At 37.7% G+C, this 15,170-nt stretch overlaps 2 protein-coding genes across 12 annotated transcripts in view; both read left to right on the forward strand.

Annotated features, from left to right (window-relative positions):
• Nucleotides 1-15,170, forward strand: part of DNM3 (dynamin 3) — a 649,041-nt gene that overhangs the window by 176,412 nt on the left and 457,459 nt on the right. The gene's annotated exons all lie outside the window — the stretch shown is intronic.
• Nucleotides 3,013-4,483, forward strand: LOC113906537 (ubiquitin-conjugating enzyme E2 K). Its single transcript, XM_027564829.1, has one exon. The coding sequence runs from the start codon at nt 3,100-3,102 to the stop codon at nt 3,700-3,702; it is 603 nt and encodes a 200-aa protein (XP_027420630.1). The 5' UTR covers nt 3,013-3,099; the 3' UTR covers nt 3,703-4,483.

The following is a 15,170-nucleotide window of genomic DNA, read 5'->3' on the forward strand; positions in this document are numbered from 1 at the left end:
TTCCAGAAACATGAACCAAATAGAGAGAGTAGCACGTTTGATTCCTGGACTTTGAGAAATGTGCACATAGGTGGGTGGCAGGTGGAAAGAAGGAACTGTGGGGAACAAGGAAACTGTGAAAGGCTGAGTATTGGATGCTCTTAAGAGGGGAGAGCTTAAAGTAGTGAGAAGCAATCAGTGTAGGATTTGGTTAACCGATCGTCCTCCGGGCTCAGAATGTCTGAATTTAAATTCTGAACTGCTACCTCCTGGCTGTGTGACCTCAGGCAACCTATTTATCCTCTCTGAAACCAAGACCATTGCTGTCTAAATTAGCTATTACATATTTGCCTAAAATTTCTTTGGTTATTTGTGGGTTTTTTTGGATTTACAGTGTTGTGTTACTTTTTGCTGTACAGCAAAGTGAATCAGTTATACCTATAAATACATCCACTCTTTTAAAAACTTTTTTCCCATATAGTTCATCACAGGGTATTGAGAAGAATTACTTGTGGTATCAAGTTGGTCCTTATCATCTATTTTATATATAGTAGTGGGTATATGTCAATCCCAATCTCCCAATTTATCCCTGCCTCCCTTTCCCCCAGTAACCATAAGATTATTTTCTTCATCTGTAATTCTTCTCTTTTGTAAATAAGTTCATTTGTACCATTTTTAAAGATTCCACATATAAGCGATATCATATATATTTCTCCTTCTCTGACTTACTTCATTCATTATGATAATCTCTAGATTCATCCATGTTGCTGCAGATGACATTACTATATTCTTTTTTTATGACTGAGTGATATTTCATTCTGTAAATGTATCACATCTTCTTTGTCCATACCTCTGTTGATGGACATTTAGGTTGCTTCCATCTTCTGGCTATTGCAAATAGTGCCACAGTGAACACTGGGTGCATGTATCTTTTAGAATCATGATTTTCCCCGGGTTTCCCTGGTGGCTCAAGTGATAAAGAATCTGCCTGCAATGCAAGAGACTCGGGTTCAATTCCTGGGTGGGGAAGACCCCCTGGAGAAGGGAATGACTACCCACTCTAGTATTCTTGCCTAGAGAATTCCATGGACAGAGAACCCTGGTGGGCTACAGTCCATGGGGTTGCAAAGAGCTGGACACAACTGAGTGACTAACACACATACACACACACCCACACACACATGAGGTACATACCCTAAAGTGGGATTGTAAGATCATGTGGTTGCTCTATTTTTAGTTTTTTAAGGAACTTCCATACTGTTCTCTATAGTGGCTGTACCAATTTACATTCCAAACAACAGTGTTGGAGGGTTCCCTTTTCTCCACACCCTCTTTAGCATTTATGGTTTGTAGATTTTTTGATGATCTTTGGTTATTCTAAAATTAAGGGCTTACTATATATGTTAAATGCTTTCATTCATTTTTTATATGTATGTGTAAATGTATATAATGTATTCTTTATGTAATATAAATTTGTTGACACTATATAACTAGTCACTGGGAGAACTTTTATGAAACTTTTATGAAAGGGGCAGACAGGGCCATGCCCTTGACCTCATAGCAACCCATGAATGAGGTACCATTTAGAGAGGAGGGAACTGGGGGTCAGGCAAGGTGAATGACTTTCCAAGGCATGAGATAATGAAATGGAGAAGCTTTAAACTCAGGTCTGGTTCCAGAGTCTTAAACACTCATGTTCTTGGCTACAGCATGACTGACTCTGCAGGAAGATTAACAAGGGGAAACCTACTTTAGCAATGATTTACATACAGATTTTGTTGTTGAAAGAGAAAGGATGCAGATACTTTGTGTGGACTCTTCTAATGTTATGAAATTACTAAGAAGAGTTATCAAGTAATGGAGTATATTTTCAAATCAGGTTTTAGTATGATGGCACATTTGGATGATCGAATAATTAACACATTGTTATTGAGGTTATGCTCTTCATTGTGACCCATGTGATACAGTCATATCTGAGGACCCTCTAAATAAGTGCACTTGTTTTTCCAGCAAGGTGACTTCTCTCTCTCCCTCTCTCTTTTTTTTTTTACTGATTATGCTTTTTTCAATCTTATAATTTCATCTATTTTGCAAAAGTGATGAATTACTTCCATGTGTTGAGATAATTGGTGACTGTTGGAGCTGAACATTAATTCATAGGCAAATTGAGTTGGAAAAGCCATAGCTACTGAGTTTCAGATGAAAACTTTGTTTTTCTTTATAGGTACCTTTCTTTTAACATTGTTTAAACTGACCACATAATGCATTGACTTTTGCTAAGTGCTTATGGGTATCCTTTGGAATTAAATAAAAAATTATTTAAGGGGACCTTTAAAATATTTTAAACGTGTTTATCTCCATTTAGATAATTCAGACACTAATTGACCAGTTCTATTACTTGAGTTTTCTTCATACTAGGAGCAATTTATAGTTCTCTCCCTCCCTCTTTCCTCCTCTTTTTAAGTTTTCAAAATGGTTGGATTGGCTCTATTGTTTGAGTCATATAATAATTTTTGCAATTTATGAAGCAAAGGCATCTTATCAGAAGGGTTACTTTGCATTTTAGTTTTATGCAGTGAGTTTTGAATATTATGCCCAAGAACTTTCATATATTCACAGTTTTTCATTTGTTCTGACTTTTGTGGCAAAAATATCTGCTCTCATAACCAAGCTATACCATACTGACTCTAACTGCTTACTGCTTGGGCCATAGTTGACAATAAATATTTTTGTATGACTCTCTACAGCACTGAAGTGATTTGTTCTAGTGAGACAGAGTTTAGAGGTGATGTACCTCTCATTTATAATAAAATTTAATATATCTGGCAGAACAGGCATTCATAGAAAAATACTTATGCTTTTAGCTAAACATGCTGTGTGTGTTTGTGTGTGTGTATATGCAAATTTGGGCTAGAGGACAAATTTTTTTTTGTTAGTAATATTGTAAAAAATGCAGTAGATAGATTGAAGATAGTGCGGCGGTCGGGGTGGCAGTGGCAGCGTTCGTGTGCTCGGGTGTGAATCGCCGGGGGAGGAGGCGGTGGAGGAAGAGGTGGCGGCGGTGGCGGTGGTCGTAGCGGTGGCGGAGGAGGCGGGTACGAATCAGCTGCGGGCGGAGACATGGCCAACATCGCGGTGCAGCGAATCAAGCGGGAGTTCAAGGAGGTGCTGAAGAGCGAGGAGACGAGCAAAAATCAAATTAAAGTAGATCTTGTAGATGAGAATTTTACAGAATTAAGAGGAGAAATAGCAGGACCTCCAGACACACCATATGAAGGAGGAAGATATCAACTAGAGATTAAAATACCAGAAACATATCCATTTAATCCCCCTAAGGTCCGGTTTATCACTAAAATATGGCATCCTAATATTAGTTCCGTCACAGGGGCTATTTGTTTGGATATCCTGAAAGATCAATGGGCAGCAGCAATGACTCTGCGCACGGTATTGTTGTCATTACAAGCTCTGCTGGCAGCTGCAGAACCGGATGATCCACAAGATGCAGTAGTAGCAAATCAGTACAAACAAAATCCTGAAATGTTCAAACAGACAGCTCGACTTTGGGCACATGTGTATGCTGGAGCACCAGTTTCTAGTCCAGAGTACACCAAAAAAATAGAAAACCTATGTGCTATGGGCTTTGATAGGAATGCGGTAATAGTGGCCTTGTCTTCAAAATCATGGGATGTAGAGACTGCAACAGAATTGCTTCTGAGTAACTGAAACATAAAGAGAGATGCTGATATAGTCAAGCTTGCCCCTTCTTGGAGGAGCATCAACATCTGTTATTTTTAGGATTCTGCATAGATTTCTTTTAAACTGGCATTCTTGCCTAATGATGTTATCTAGGCACCATTGGAGACTGAAAAAAATCCCTGCTCTGTAAATAAAGCTAATTAAACGTCTGTGTAAATTTAAAAAGGGGAAATACTTTAATTTTTTTCTTACTTAATAGTGTAAAAATTCTTTTGAGCTAAGCTAAAACCATGGAAAAAACATGCTACTTTAGTGTTTAGCAGTATACCAAGACTAGCAAGAGTTTGCTTCAGGATTTCGTTGAATAATTAAGATAATATTTTGAGTGTGTCAGGGCCATTCAAATTGTTGGTGTTGCATCACAGCTACCTTAACTGTTTTTAACATGGATCCTCTGTGCCTGTGAATTTACTTGCATGCTTGTACTTGACTTCTTAGGATGGGTAGCTGAAAAGACCACCATTTTAAGCATTTGAGAATTCTTCAATATGAGATTTATCCAGAAATGAAGATGGTGACCTAGTCAGAGCCTTTTTTGTCCTTGTCAACAGACTATGACAACATATCTGTTTTTCCCCTCTTTCCACACACAGCTAATATTCTAATATTAAATTTCTCAATATTTGGTGGGGAAATGTGCTGAAGGACAGTATCCCTTGCTCCATTTTAGGTCATCCATTTGGAATGTTTTGTCACAATTCTCCACTCTTAAAACTTTCCTATATAAGTAAATAATGTTGTAAAAATGGAGCTGCCAATTTTGTTTCTTTTTTTTTTTAAAAAAAACAGTAAATTCTTAATGTTGCAGTATTCCCAGATTAAATGAAAAGAACCCAGCTTAATTTTTCAGTGAATTTAACATCTTTCGATTTTTGAACTGGTGGAATTTTTCTTTGAGAACTTGCAAGGATGAAATCAACTGTTTGCAGGTTTTTTAGCCTGATTTTGGCTTTATAGAGATTGCTTGCACTTCCCCCTGTTAACACATGAAAGCTGTGTTGGTGTTTTACTGTACATACTTCAGATGCACATAGGAATAGAAGTGTGTTATAAATCTAGCTTTCTTTATGATGTTTCTGATAATATGGGAATTGAAAACTTTACCTTCTCTTGTACATAGTCAGACTTTCTATACGTATTAAAGTTACACTTCACTCTAAAAAAAAAAAAAAAAAAAAAAATGCAGTAGATAAAGTTTAAACAATTAAATTGTTTTGTAGAGATTGACAAATTGATTCTAAAATTCCTAGGAAATGCACAGGATCCAGAATAGCTAAAATAACTTTAAAATAAAACAAGTTTAGAGAATGAACACTACCTGATTTTAAGACTTGTTACAAAGCTACAATGTTGCAGATAGTATGGCATTATACAGCCCAGCAATCCTGCTGCTGGGCATACACACGGAGGAAACCAGAATTGAAAGAGACACATGTACCCCAATGTTCATTGCAGCACTGTTTACAATAGCTAGGACATGGAAGCAGCCTAGATGTCCATCAGCAGATGAATGGATAAGAAAGCCATGGTACATGTACACAATGAAATATTACTCAGCTAATAAAAATAATGCATTTGAATCAGTTCTAATGAAGTGGATGAAACTGGAGCCTATTACACAGAGTGAAGTAAATCAGAAAGAAAAATACCAATACAATATATCAACGCATATATATGGAATTTAGAAAGATGGTAACAATGATGCTAAATGTGAGACAGTGAAAGAGACACAGATGTAAAGAACAGTCTTTTGGACTCTGTGGGAGAAGGCGAGGGTGGGATGATTTGAGAGAATAGCATTGAAACATGTATATTACCATATGTGAAATAGATCACCAGTTTAGGTTCGAAGCATGAGACAGGGTGCTCAGGGGTGGTGCATTGGGATGACCTTGAGGGATGGGATAGGGAGGGAGGTGGGAGGGAGGTTCAGGATGGGGAACACATGTACACCCATGGCTGATTCATCTCATTGTATGGCAAAAACCACTACAATATTGTAAAATAATTAGCCTCCAATTAAAATATATAAATTAATTAAGAAAAAACAATAAACACAGGAAGTAAATGCTCCACATGTCTATATTATCCACTGTGGAACTATCTCCACGGCATTTTCAGACAGTGAATACCGAATGTGAGGGGTACATGGTGTGTTGTGTGTGTTTCAACTTTCTATAGAGTATGTTACAGTAAAGGGACAATTTATATTTAATTACTTTATGAATGGAAAAAATAACAGACTTGTCATAGGAAAAAAAAAAAAGATGGCATGGCCTTGATATAAATATGGACAAATAGACCAGTGGAACAGAAGAGAGGTAAAAAAATAGACCTACAGGTCTATAAATAATTGATTTTTAATAAAAGCAGAAAGGCAATTCAATAGAGAAAAGGTAGTATTTTCAACAGTTTTGGAAAAGTGGCATATTCATATGTAAATACTGAACTTCTATTTATACCTTTCACTGTATACAAAAGTTGAGTTGACTTTGTTTCTAACAATCACCTTCAGGAATTTGTCATGAAGACATTTGAGAAGCTTACCAAATATACTAATATATTGTTAAAATATTTTGATGGAATGGTATTGCTGACAAATTGTGTGTAGAAGCTCACACTTAGAGAAAATAAATTTTTGTCAAACTTCAAATCTTTCCAGCAACATTTAATTCGATATTTTGAGAATTTTTTAGTTGCATATTTACATATGTACACACACATTTATATACTTGTTCTTATATGATTACTACTTAAATTTTATTTATAAACTTCATTTCTGTGTTTAAGATTCTGTGGGGAAATTTTTCATTTTGCAAATACTAGATTTTCTGTTGTATTTTTTTTATAGCAATCCGATTACTTGAACTTTCATGACAAAGTCTAGTGATATCACTTTTAATTATAGATTTTTACTTGGCAAATCACCTTGCCTTTTTTCTTCTTAAAACAAGAAATAATGTTGAAACATTTGCTGTTTGTGAAATTGTACATTTAATTACTCTTTAATAATACTGTAATAACTCACTTATTTGGAAACCTCTTTTCAGTTTCTTAGCTGATTATCAGAAGGAAGCAAGAAGAGTCTTGGGCAGTCAAAATTAATATTACGAAATCTATGATCTAAAGCTCATTTTTGCAGTGTGGCCTTACTCTGGGCATTTTCCATCTCAGTGTAGACTCAGACCATACACACTAGGTTATTGGACTTCTCAGTTTAGAATTAAATATAAAGCTGCAAGGTAGAATGGGAATATGGCTTAAAAACAGATGTCAACAGTAAGAACTGACAGATATAAACCTGATGTAAAGGAAGAGACAATAAAAAAAACAAAGGAAAAAGATTTTTAACAAAATAGCCTATAGCAAAACCCTTTGAAATAACAAGAAATATTTCAATTATGTATAGAACATTGTTTAAGGATACAAGAAACTATAGGATACATACTCAGTTTCTATAAATGCCATTAGTCACTTGCTAGTATTTATTAATACCTCGCCCTTTCAAGAGGTTTTTAACACTGTTGCTTATTCTTTCCTTAAAACATACACTATCCTTTTGGTTTCCATGATGCCAAATACTCCTGGTTTTTGTTCTCTCTTTGGCCACTCTCTCTCTCTTGCTGATGCATTATCTTTTACCTGGTCTTTAAAGTTTGCATCTACCCAAGGCTCCTTTCTCTGTCATTTTGTATTCTGCCTTCGGCAATCTCTTCTATGTCTTCAGTTACAACTCCTGCACCTAGGACTCTCATATTTATAGCTCCTGGGCTAAACTCCAAACGCATATTTCTAGCTGAGCCCTTGAAACTCTACTTGGATATTTCAAAGGTATAAAATTTAGTATGTCAAAAGCCATATTTAATATCATTTTCTTCTCAATACCCACAAACCTCAAGTGTCCACTAGTGTTTATTTTTTGATTCATTCACTCATTTACTCATTTGTTATTTAATTAAAAAAATATATATATATTGAATGCCCAATAGATGCAATTCACTGTTTTAGGTACTAAGAGTACAGCAGATAATGTTTCTGTTTTCATAGAACTTATATTCCAGTGGGTACAGACAGGTAGTAAAAAACAAAATCTTCAAGTAATGATTATGTACTGAAGAACATAAATTAGATGATGTGATGGAGTGCGACTGAGCTGCTACTTTTCTTTGTCTGATCAAGGAAGGCTGTCTAAATTAGAGATGATATTTTAGATAAGAAGTAAATGACAGGATAGAGCTATGCATGCCATGATGTGGGTGAAGGGCATACCAGAAGAGGAGGTGCTTGTAGAGAGGCCTTGGGGTAGAAACAGACCTGGTGTGCTTGCAGAGCAGAAGAAGGCTACTGAAGCTCAACTGTTTATTTATTTTTGGTTTTGGCTGTAGCTGAGTCTTTGTTGATGGGTGTAGGCTTTCTCTAGTTGCAGCGGGTGGGGGCTATCTAGTTGCAGTGCTTCTCACTGTGGTGGCTTCTCTTGTGAAGCACAGGCTCTAGTGTGTGAGAGCTTCAGCTGTGGCAGTGTGTAGACTCAGTAGTTGCAGTTCATGTGCTCTAGAGCATGGGCTCAGAAGTTGTGGCACTCCAGCTTAGTTACTCTGCATCATGTGGGATCTTCCTGGATTGAACACGTGTCCCCTCCATTGGCAGGCAGATTCTTAACCACCGGATCACCAGGGAAGTCCTAGCAGCTCAAGGGTTTGGAGTAAAAAGGGTAGAAATAGTGTTATCAATAGAGGTAGACAGGGATCAGACTGTCTAGGACTTTGTAGGCTGGGGGAGGAGTTTGGCTATTTCTGACTTCTCTGGAAAACCAATAAAAAGTTTTAAAAAGGGAAAAGACATGATCTGACATATGTTTTAGAAAGATCTCTCTAGCTGCCATGTAGAGAATGGATTCAGTGGACCCAGAGTGGAATTAGGAAGACCAGTTGGAGGCTTTTATGGTGGTCCAGATAAGAGTTGGTGTCCGCTTAGGAGGAGGATGGCCATAGTGGAGGCAGTGAGAAGATGTTTGGGAGAAAGGTGAGCAAGGGTAAAAAAAAAAAAAAAAAACACCTCTATTTTTTGATTTGGTGACCTGATTCAATGCTGGTGTCAATAATTGAGATGTGGAAGATAGGAGGAGATGGAGGGGATGTGGGTGTTAAAAGGGGAAGGCAATGTTTCAAGGAACAGGAGGAAAATCGTGTCAGATGCTGCTGAGGTTTTTGCAGTTTGTGGCCAAGTGCTTGATATGCTTTCTATTTGGTTTCATGTTTTTCATTTTTTGGACTTCCCTGGTGGGTCAGATGGAAAAGAATCTGCTTGCATTGCAAGAGACCTGGGTTTGATCCCTGGGTTGGGAAGATCCTCTGGGAGAAAGAAATGGCTACCCACGCCTATATTCTTGCCTGGAGAATTTCATGGCTAGAGGAGCTTGGTGGGCTACAGCCATGGGATCAAAAAGACTTGGACATGACTGAGCAACTAAAACATACACAATACTTAATAATCTCTCTTGGCCCTGAGGTCAGTGTAAGTGACTTTGGCTTTGTATACTATGAAAGACTACCTCTCATTTCATGATTGAATTCTCACCTTGGTTTTTTGATTGGACCGTCTGGATCACTTGGATCTGGAATTCTGTTTTGAGCTTCTCTGCCTCAGGAGTACCAGAGCCCTGATCCTAAACCCTAGTCTCTGCAGCTGGTCTCTGAGACCTGCCTAGCACCTACCTTTAGTCTGCTACGAAATCTTGGCCCTTCTTGTTTCTACCCCATTATTCTTCACCCTCTAACTGAGACCTCTACCTTTCACCCACTATTGGACTTCCTCGGGTGAAATGTGCTTCTTTAGATTTCCTTTTTTTTTTTTTTAAATTACTAAAAGAAGGACACAACTGACTTCTGCTTTATATCTGGGTCTGTGTAATTCATATCTAACTTGCTTTGTTTCTTACTTAACCACAGTTCTAGGCCCCTGGCTTCAATTTGGAATGACTTGAAGGCTTGCTGGAAGCATTTTTCCAAATTGCTTAATGGTATGCAAAGAGAAGTTCTCTACAGAAGAAGGAAGAAATCTACAGGTGTTCTTTAAATATGATAGGCATCAGGGAAACAAAGATGACTCAAATGTAGCCTCTGCCTTTAAGGGACTATGTTTTTAAATGTAGTCCTACCAGGTGGTATTTACAGCCAGTGGATTCAGCTAGTTGCACTGAAAACCATTTCCTGTTTCTGTGTCCCATATACTCCATTTTCATGGGAACCCCATGCTTAAAAACATTGCTATTAAAGCATTTTAGAAACAGAACTCCAGCTAAAGTATGGACAGCCCCAGTTCTTAGAATAAAGATTGGCGAGATATGCCTGTGCTCCATAATTATTCCATTTTACTTAACCTTGATTAATTGAAACATATGCGTGTTTTTCCCCATGGAAGGGGCATATTGGAAATATTTAAATTCTTATGGTCATGCTGTGCTTTTCACAGATGATTGGAATGCTGCCCAGGCACAAACCATGTCATCCTTCCCCCAAACAATTTGTCAGCTGTTTATCCTAGCATAATTTGTTTTTCATGGTCAGCAGAAATGACAGTACTAAAATGTTTTATAGGGAAATAAAAATAGAGTGATAGCTCTGATTTTTTTTAAAAAATATCCTCTTTTTCCTCCCAAATCACTCTTTGATATAAAAGGTATCTTTCCCTTTGCTTCAAATGTAGGCTATTTTTAACACTGGGAAAACAGGAAAGATTTTAAAAACTAGAATCTTATTCTTTGAAACTGAAAACATACTGTGAATTTCAGGAAGATAGGTTATACTGACACACAATAGAATTTCATGGATTCATGATTAGGACATAGGCTGTATGCACATAACCTTCATCCTTTATAGGAGCAAGAAATTTAATCACTGTCCATTCAGGCTGAATTTGGGCTGAAGCTGGAATTGTTTGAGAAAGAGATCATTCCTTGTGCCCGATTACTAAGCATTTAGAATGAAAGCAACACTGAGAACATGCCAAGAGAGCTTGTGCCATTGGAAATTACCTTTCTATGAGACAATTTATCTCAGGACCATAAGATGAGATTTGTTAGAACTTTAGACATATTAACTTTTGATAGTATGAAAGTCTCAGAAGATACATATTTACCAGTTCTTTAAAAGTCTAGCTGTTGATTGGCTAGTGTAGACTGTTCTGTAGAGTTTGGCTTGGGTGTTAGAATTTCCTTCATCTCATGTGAACATTCTTCTTTAGAGGTGAATATAGTAAATGATTCATTGCTCTTGTGAAAATCCTTTCCAAGATTTTCATTTATAATTGTGCTTTAGACAGCAGGGAAGTAAAACTGTGACCTTTAAATTCTGCATTGCTTATCAAGATTTATTTAGGACTTGTATGATGATAAGCTGAATGATGATCCTCTTCAATAGCAATTACGGGCAATTGTTCAAAAACATACAAGCCACCTCTGCTGACCACCTATTTATAGTCTGCTTGCTAGAGGGCTGGGATTCCATGATAAGACTGGCTTACCTTGTTGCTGTTAAGACCCAGCTTATGACAGTATAATGCTATAGCTGTGAATTGTGAATTGTAGTTATGATTGCTGTGTTTTACTAATAAGAAAGTAGGATATGTGGTCTGACAATTATCACTGTACTATTAGAGATGAGGGGGACATAGACCTGTGAGTCTCTGGACCTGGGTAGAGGATGGACTACAGGTAGCTCCCATCTGACAATTTAGGTTAGGTTTTCCCTGAGTTGTCCATCCTATTGGTTGAATTATTTCCCAGGAAGCTCTTTAAGACCCATAGGAATAGGAATTTTGTGGTTTCTGCCCCTTTTGTCTTTCTGATATGCTGGACATGCCTGAATCCCAGTGATGGACGTAGTTGAGACCCAAGTTGACATTCCTGCTAGGGTTACTATTAGGTCAGTTAGGATCACTGTGTATGTGTGTGGTATACTGTGGTAAAAATAATAGTATTTGTAGGGTTTAACCAGTGAGAATACATACAGAAATGGTTTTTAAAGGTGTAAAATGACTCAACAAAATGATAAATCCCCACTCTCACCTGTTGAATTTCACATACTCCCACCACCATCAATTCTACCTGTTTGTATCATCCACCAATACTCATTATTCTGTTTCCTTTTGATTCCTATGGGATGAACTAGCATGTTCCTTTCTAGTGCTTCCTATCCCCTCTTCCTTAAGACATAGCTTTAGCACTTGTCCCTTCTTCTGCATCATCAGCTTTCCCTCAAGGCTGGATTAATAGCATCAGCCTGCTGCTGCTGCTGCTAAGTCGCTTCAGTCGTGTCCGACTCTGTGCAACCCCATAGACGGCAGCCCACCAGGCTCCCCCGTCCCTGGGATTCTCCAGGCAAGAACACTGGAGTAGGTTGCCATTTCCTTCTCCAATGCATGAAAGTGAAAAGTGAAAGTGAAGTTGCTCAGTCGTGTCCTACTCTTAGTGACCCCATGGACTGCAGCCTACCAGGCTCCTCCACCCATGGGATTTTCCAGGAAAAAGTACTGGAGTGGGGTGCCATTGCCTTCTCCGAGCATCAGCCTAGGAACATGCTATTAGTTTACCCACTTTTATAAAACTTTCCCTTCATAACCCTCTCCAGATGCCCTTTTACTTTTTTCCTCTCCTTTACAACACAACTTCTTAAACAATTTGTCCACAACCAGTCTCTACTTCCTCTCCTCCAAGTCATTCTAAAATCTATTCCAATCAGATTATCACCCAACCCACTCCATTCCAACAGTCCTTTTCAACATCCTGAAGGACCCTCAAATTGCCTGATTTTATGATTTGTTCTTGGTTCTCATCTTACCTGACATGTTGACAGTATTTGATGGAGTGAAAGGTCTCTTTTCATGAAATACTTTCTTTTTGTGGCTTTGGGTCACCTCTCTCTCAGGGTTTTCCTTTTTTTTTTTTAATCCCACATCATGTTGACCACTCGTGCTTATTCTCCATTTCCTGATCTCTAAATATTGCAACATACAGGGTCCACTGCTCTGATCTGTTCCTTGTCTGTCTCTCATTTAGTGACCTAGCGATCTTATGCACTTGCCTAACTTTTAATTCCAAATACATATATCTATATCTATCTTGGACTTATCTAGCTTAGACTTCTCCTCAGATAAAAGATTCACATATCCAGCCCCAGGGCATTTTTGTGCTGAATAAAAGAAGCCACCATTTCCTCAAGCCCTTGACTGCCATCTTCTGGAAAAATTTCAGGATAGATACACGCTTATCAGATGAGACAATGAAAATTGTGTGTCTTTCAGCTGCATGGTTCCCAACCATTGGTGGTGGTTCTGTTTGTCCACATGGGTGATGTTTAGCAGGCATCACAAGCTTAGTAGGTCCCCAACTGAAGTTTTAAATTTTATTTTATTAGATTATAGTTGATTAACAATATTGTGTTAGTTTCAGGTGTTCAGCAAAGTGATCTGGTTAAACATATACATATATTCATTCTTTTTTAAGATTCTTTTCTGATATAGGTTATCACAGAATGCTGAGTAGAGTTCCCTGTGCTATATAGTAGATTTTTATTGATTATATATCTTATATATAGTAATATATAGTGGTATGTGTATGTTCATCCCAAGTTTCTGACTTATTCCTTAGCCCCCCAACTCCCATATTTCCCCTTTGGTAATCCTAAGTTTGTTTTCAATATCTATGGGTCTGTTTCTGTTTCATAGATAAGTTCATTTGTATCTTTTTAAAAGTTAGATTCCACATATGAGCAATATATGATATTTGTTTTTCTCTGACTTACTTCACTTAGTATAATAATCTCTAGGTCTATCTATGTTGCTGCAAATGGCATTATTTCTTTCTTTTTATGGCTGAGTAATATTCCATTGTATATATGTACCACATTTTTTTATCCATTCCTCTGTTGATGGGCATTTACGTTACTTTCATGTCTCAGTTATTGTAAACAGTGCTGCTATGAACATTAGGGGCATGTATCTTTTCAAATTATGTTTTGTTTTTTTTCTTTTTTTCTGGATATATGTCCCAGGAGTAGGATTTCTGGATCATATGGAAACTATTTTTAGTTTTTTTTTTTAAGGCATCTCCATACTGTTCTTCTCCATAGTGGCTACACCAATTTACAATCCCACCAACAGTGTAGGAGGGTTCTTTTTCTCCACACCCTGTCCATCTTTTTATTGTTTGTAGATTTTTGATGATGACCATTCAGACTGGTGATGGACAGGAAAGTGGTGTGCTGCAGTCCATGGGGTCGCAAAGAGTTGGACATGACTGAGCGACTGAACTGACTGATTCTGACTGGTGTGAGGAGACACCTCATTGTAGTTTTGATTTGCCTTTCTCTGATAATTAGTGATGTTGAGCATGTTTTCATGTGCTTTTTGACCATCTTAATATCTTCATTGGAGAAATGTCTGTGAAAATCTTCCCATTTTTTGACTGAGTTGCCAAACTGAATTCTTGATTCCTAACCCCATCTTCCATACATCTTCCTTTCTTTCAGTCTTTCTATTTCAAAATTCTTCCAATTGCTGAGGTCAACCTCCTTAAAGTTATTCTTAACTTCTTTCTTTCTCTCATACCCCTCCTTTAATCCATCTGCAAATCCTTTTGGTTTTTCTTCAAAATTCATTAGAATATAACCACTTCTCAGCATTCCCACTGCTCCCACCCAGGTCTCACCCCCAGGTGAGATAATAATCCCACCTTTATTATTCTAATAGCCAGCTACTTCTCTTATGCCTCATTGTCTGTTCTCAACTCAGCAGTACAGTTCTTTATTTAAAACCTAGGTCACATCATGTTTCCCTTCTATCCAAAACGCTTCAAGTGCTTTCACATTCATTTAGAGTAAAATCAAAGTCCTTAAAATGGCCCACAGGTCCTACATCGTCTGGGTCTGTACAATAGCTCTGACCTCATCTGCTGCCTCTCCCCCATGCTTTGTGCTCCAGGCGCGTTGGCCTCCTTGCTTTTCCTCTGATATGCCAAGTGTAGTCTGCATCAGTCAGTCTACTGGGATCCTGTTATGTAAAGCATGGCTTCTTGAGTCTTTGCTCAAATGTCACTTTATCATATCAGAGAAGTATTCCTTGATTGCACATAACAAAGCAACCTCCTCCAGTGTTTAACATTCCCCTTATTCAATTTTCTCCATAGCACTTATCTGGCACACACACATTGTTTACTGTTTTATTTCACTAGAATTTAAGCTTCATAAGGCTAGAGACTTTTTTTTTCAGTTTACTATATGCCAGCTTTCTAAAATAGTGCCTGAGAAGGTGTAGGAGTTCAATAAATATTGGTTAAATAAATAAACAAATATTGACATTCCTAAATCTCTTTGTGGGACCCTATACCTAACAAGCGGAGAAAGCGATGGCACCCCACTCCAGTACTCTTGCCTGGAAAA

Source organism: Bos indicus x Bos taurus, chromosome 16 (assembly GCF_003369695.1).
Source record: "Bos indicus x Bos taurus breed Angus x Brahman F1 hybrid chromosome 16, Bos_hybrid_MaternalHap_v2.0, whole genome shotgun sequence".
Classification (NCBI taxonomy): Eukaryota; Metazoa; Chordata; class Mammalia; order Artiodactyla; family Bovidae; genus Bos; species Bos indicus x Bos taurus.

Excerpts from the sequence above, each read along its gene's own strand:
- LOC113906537 (XM_027564829.1), top strand. The coding sequence starts at position 3,100 with ATGGCCAACATCGCGGTGCAGCGAATCAAGCGGGAGTTCAAGGAGGTG.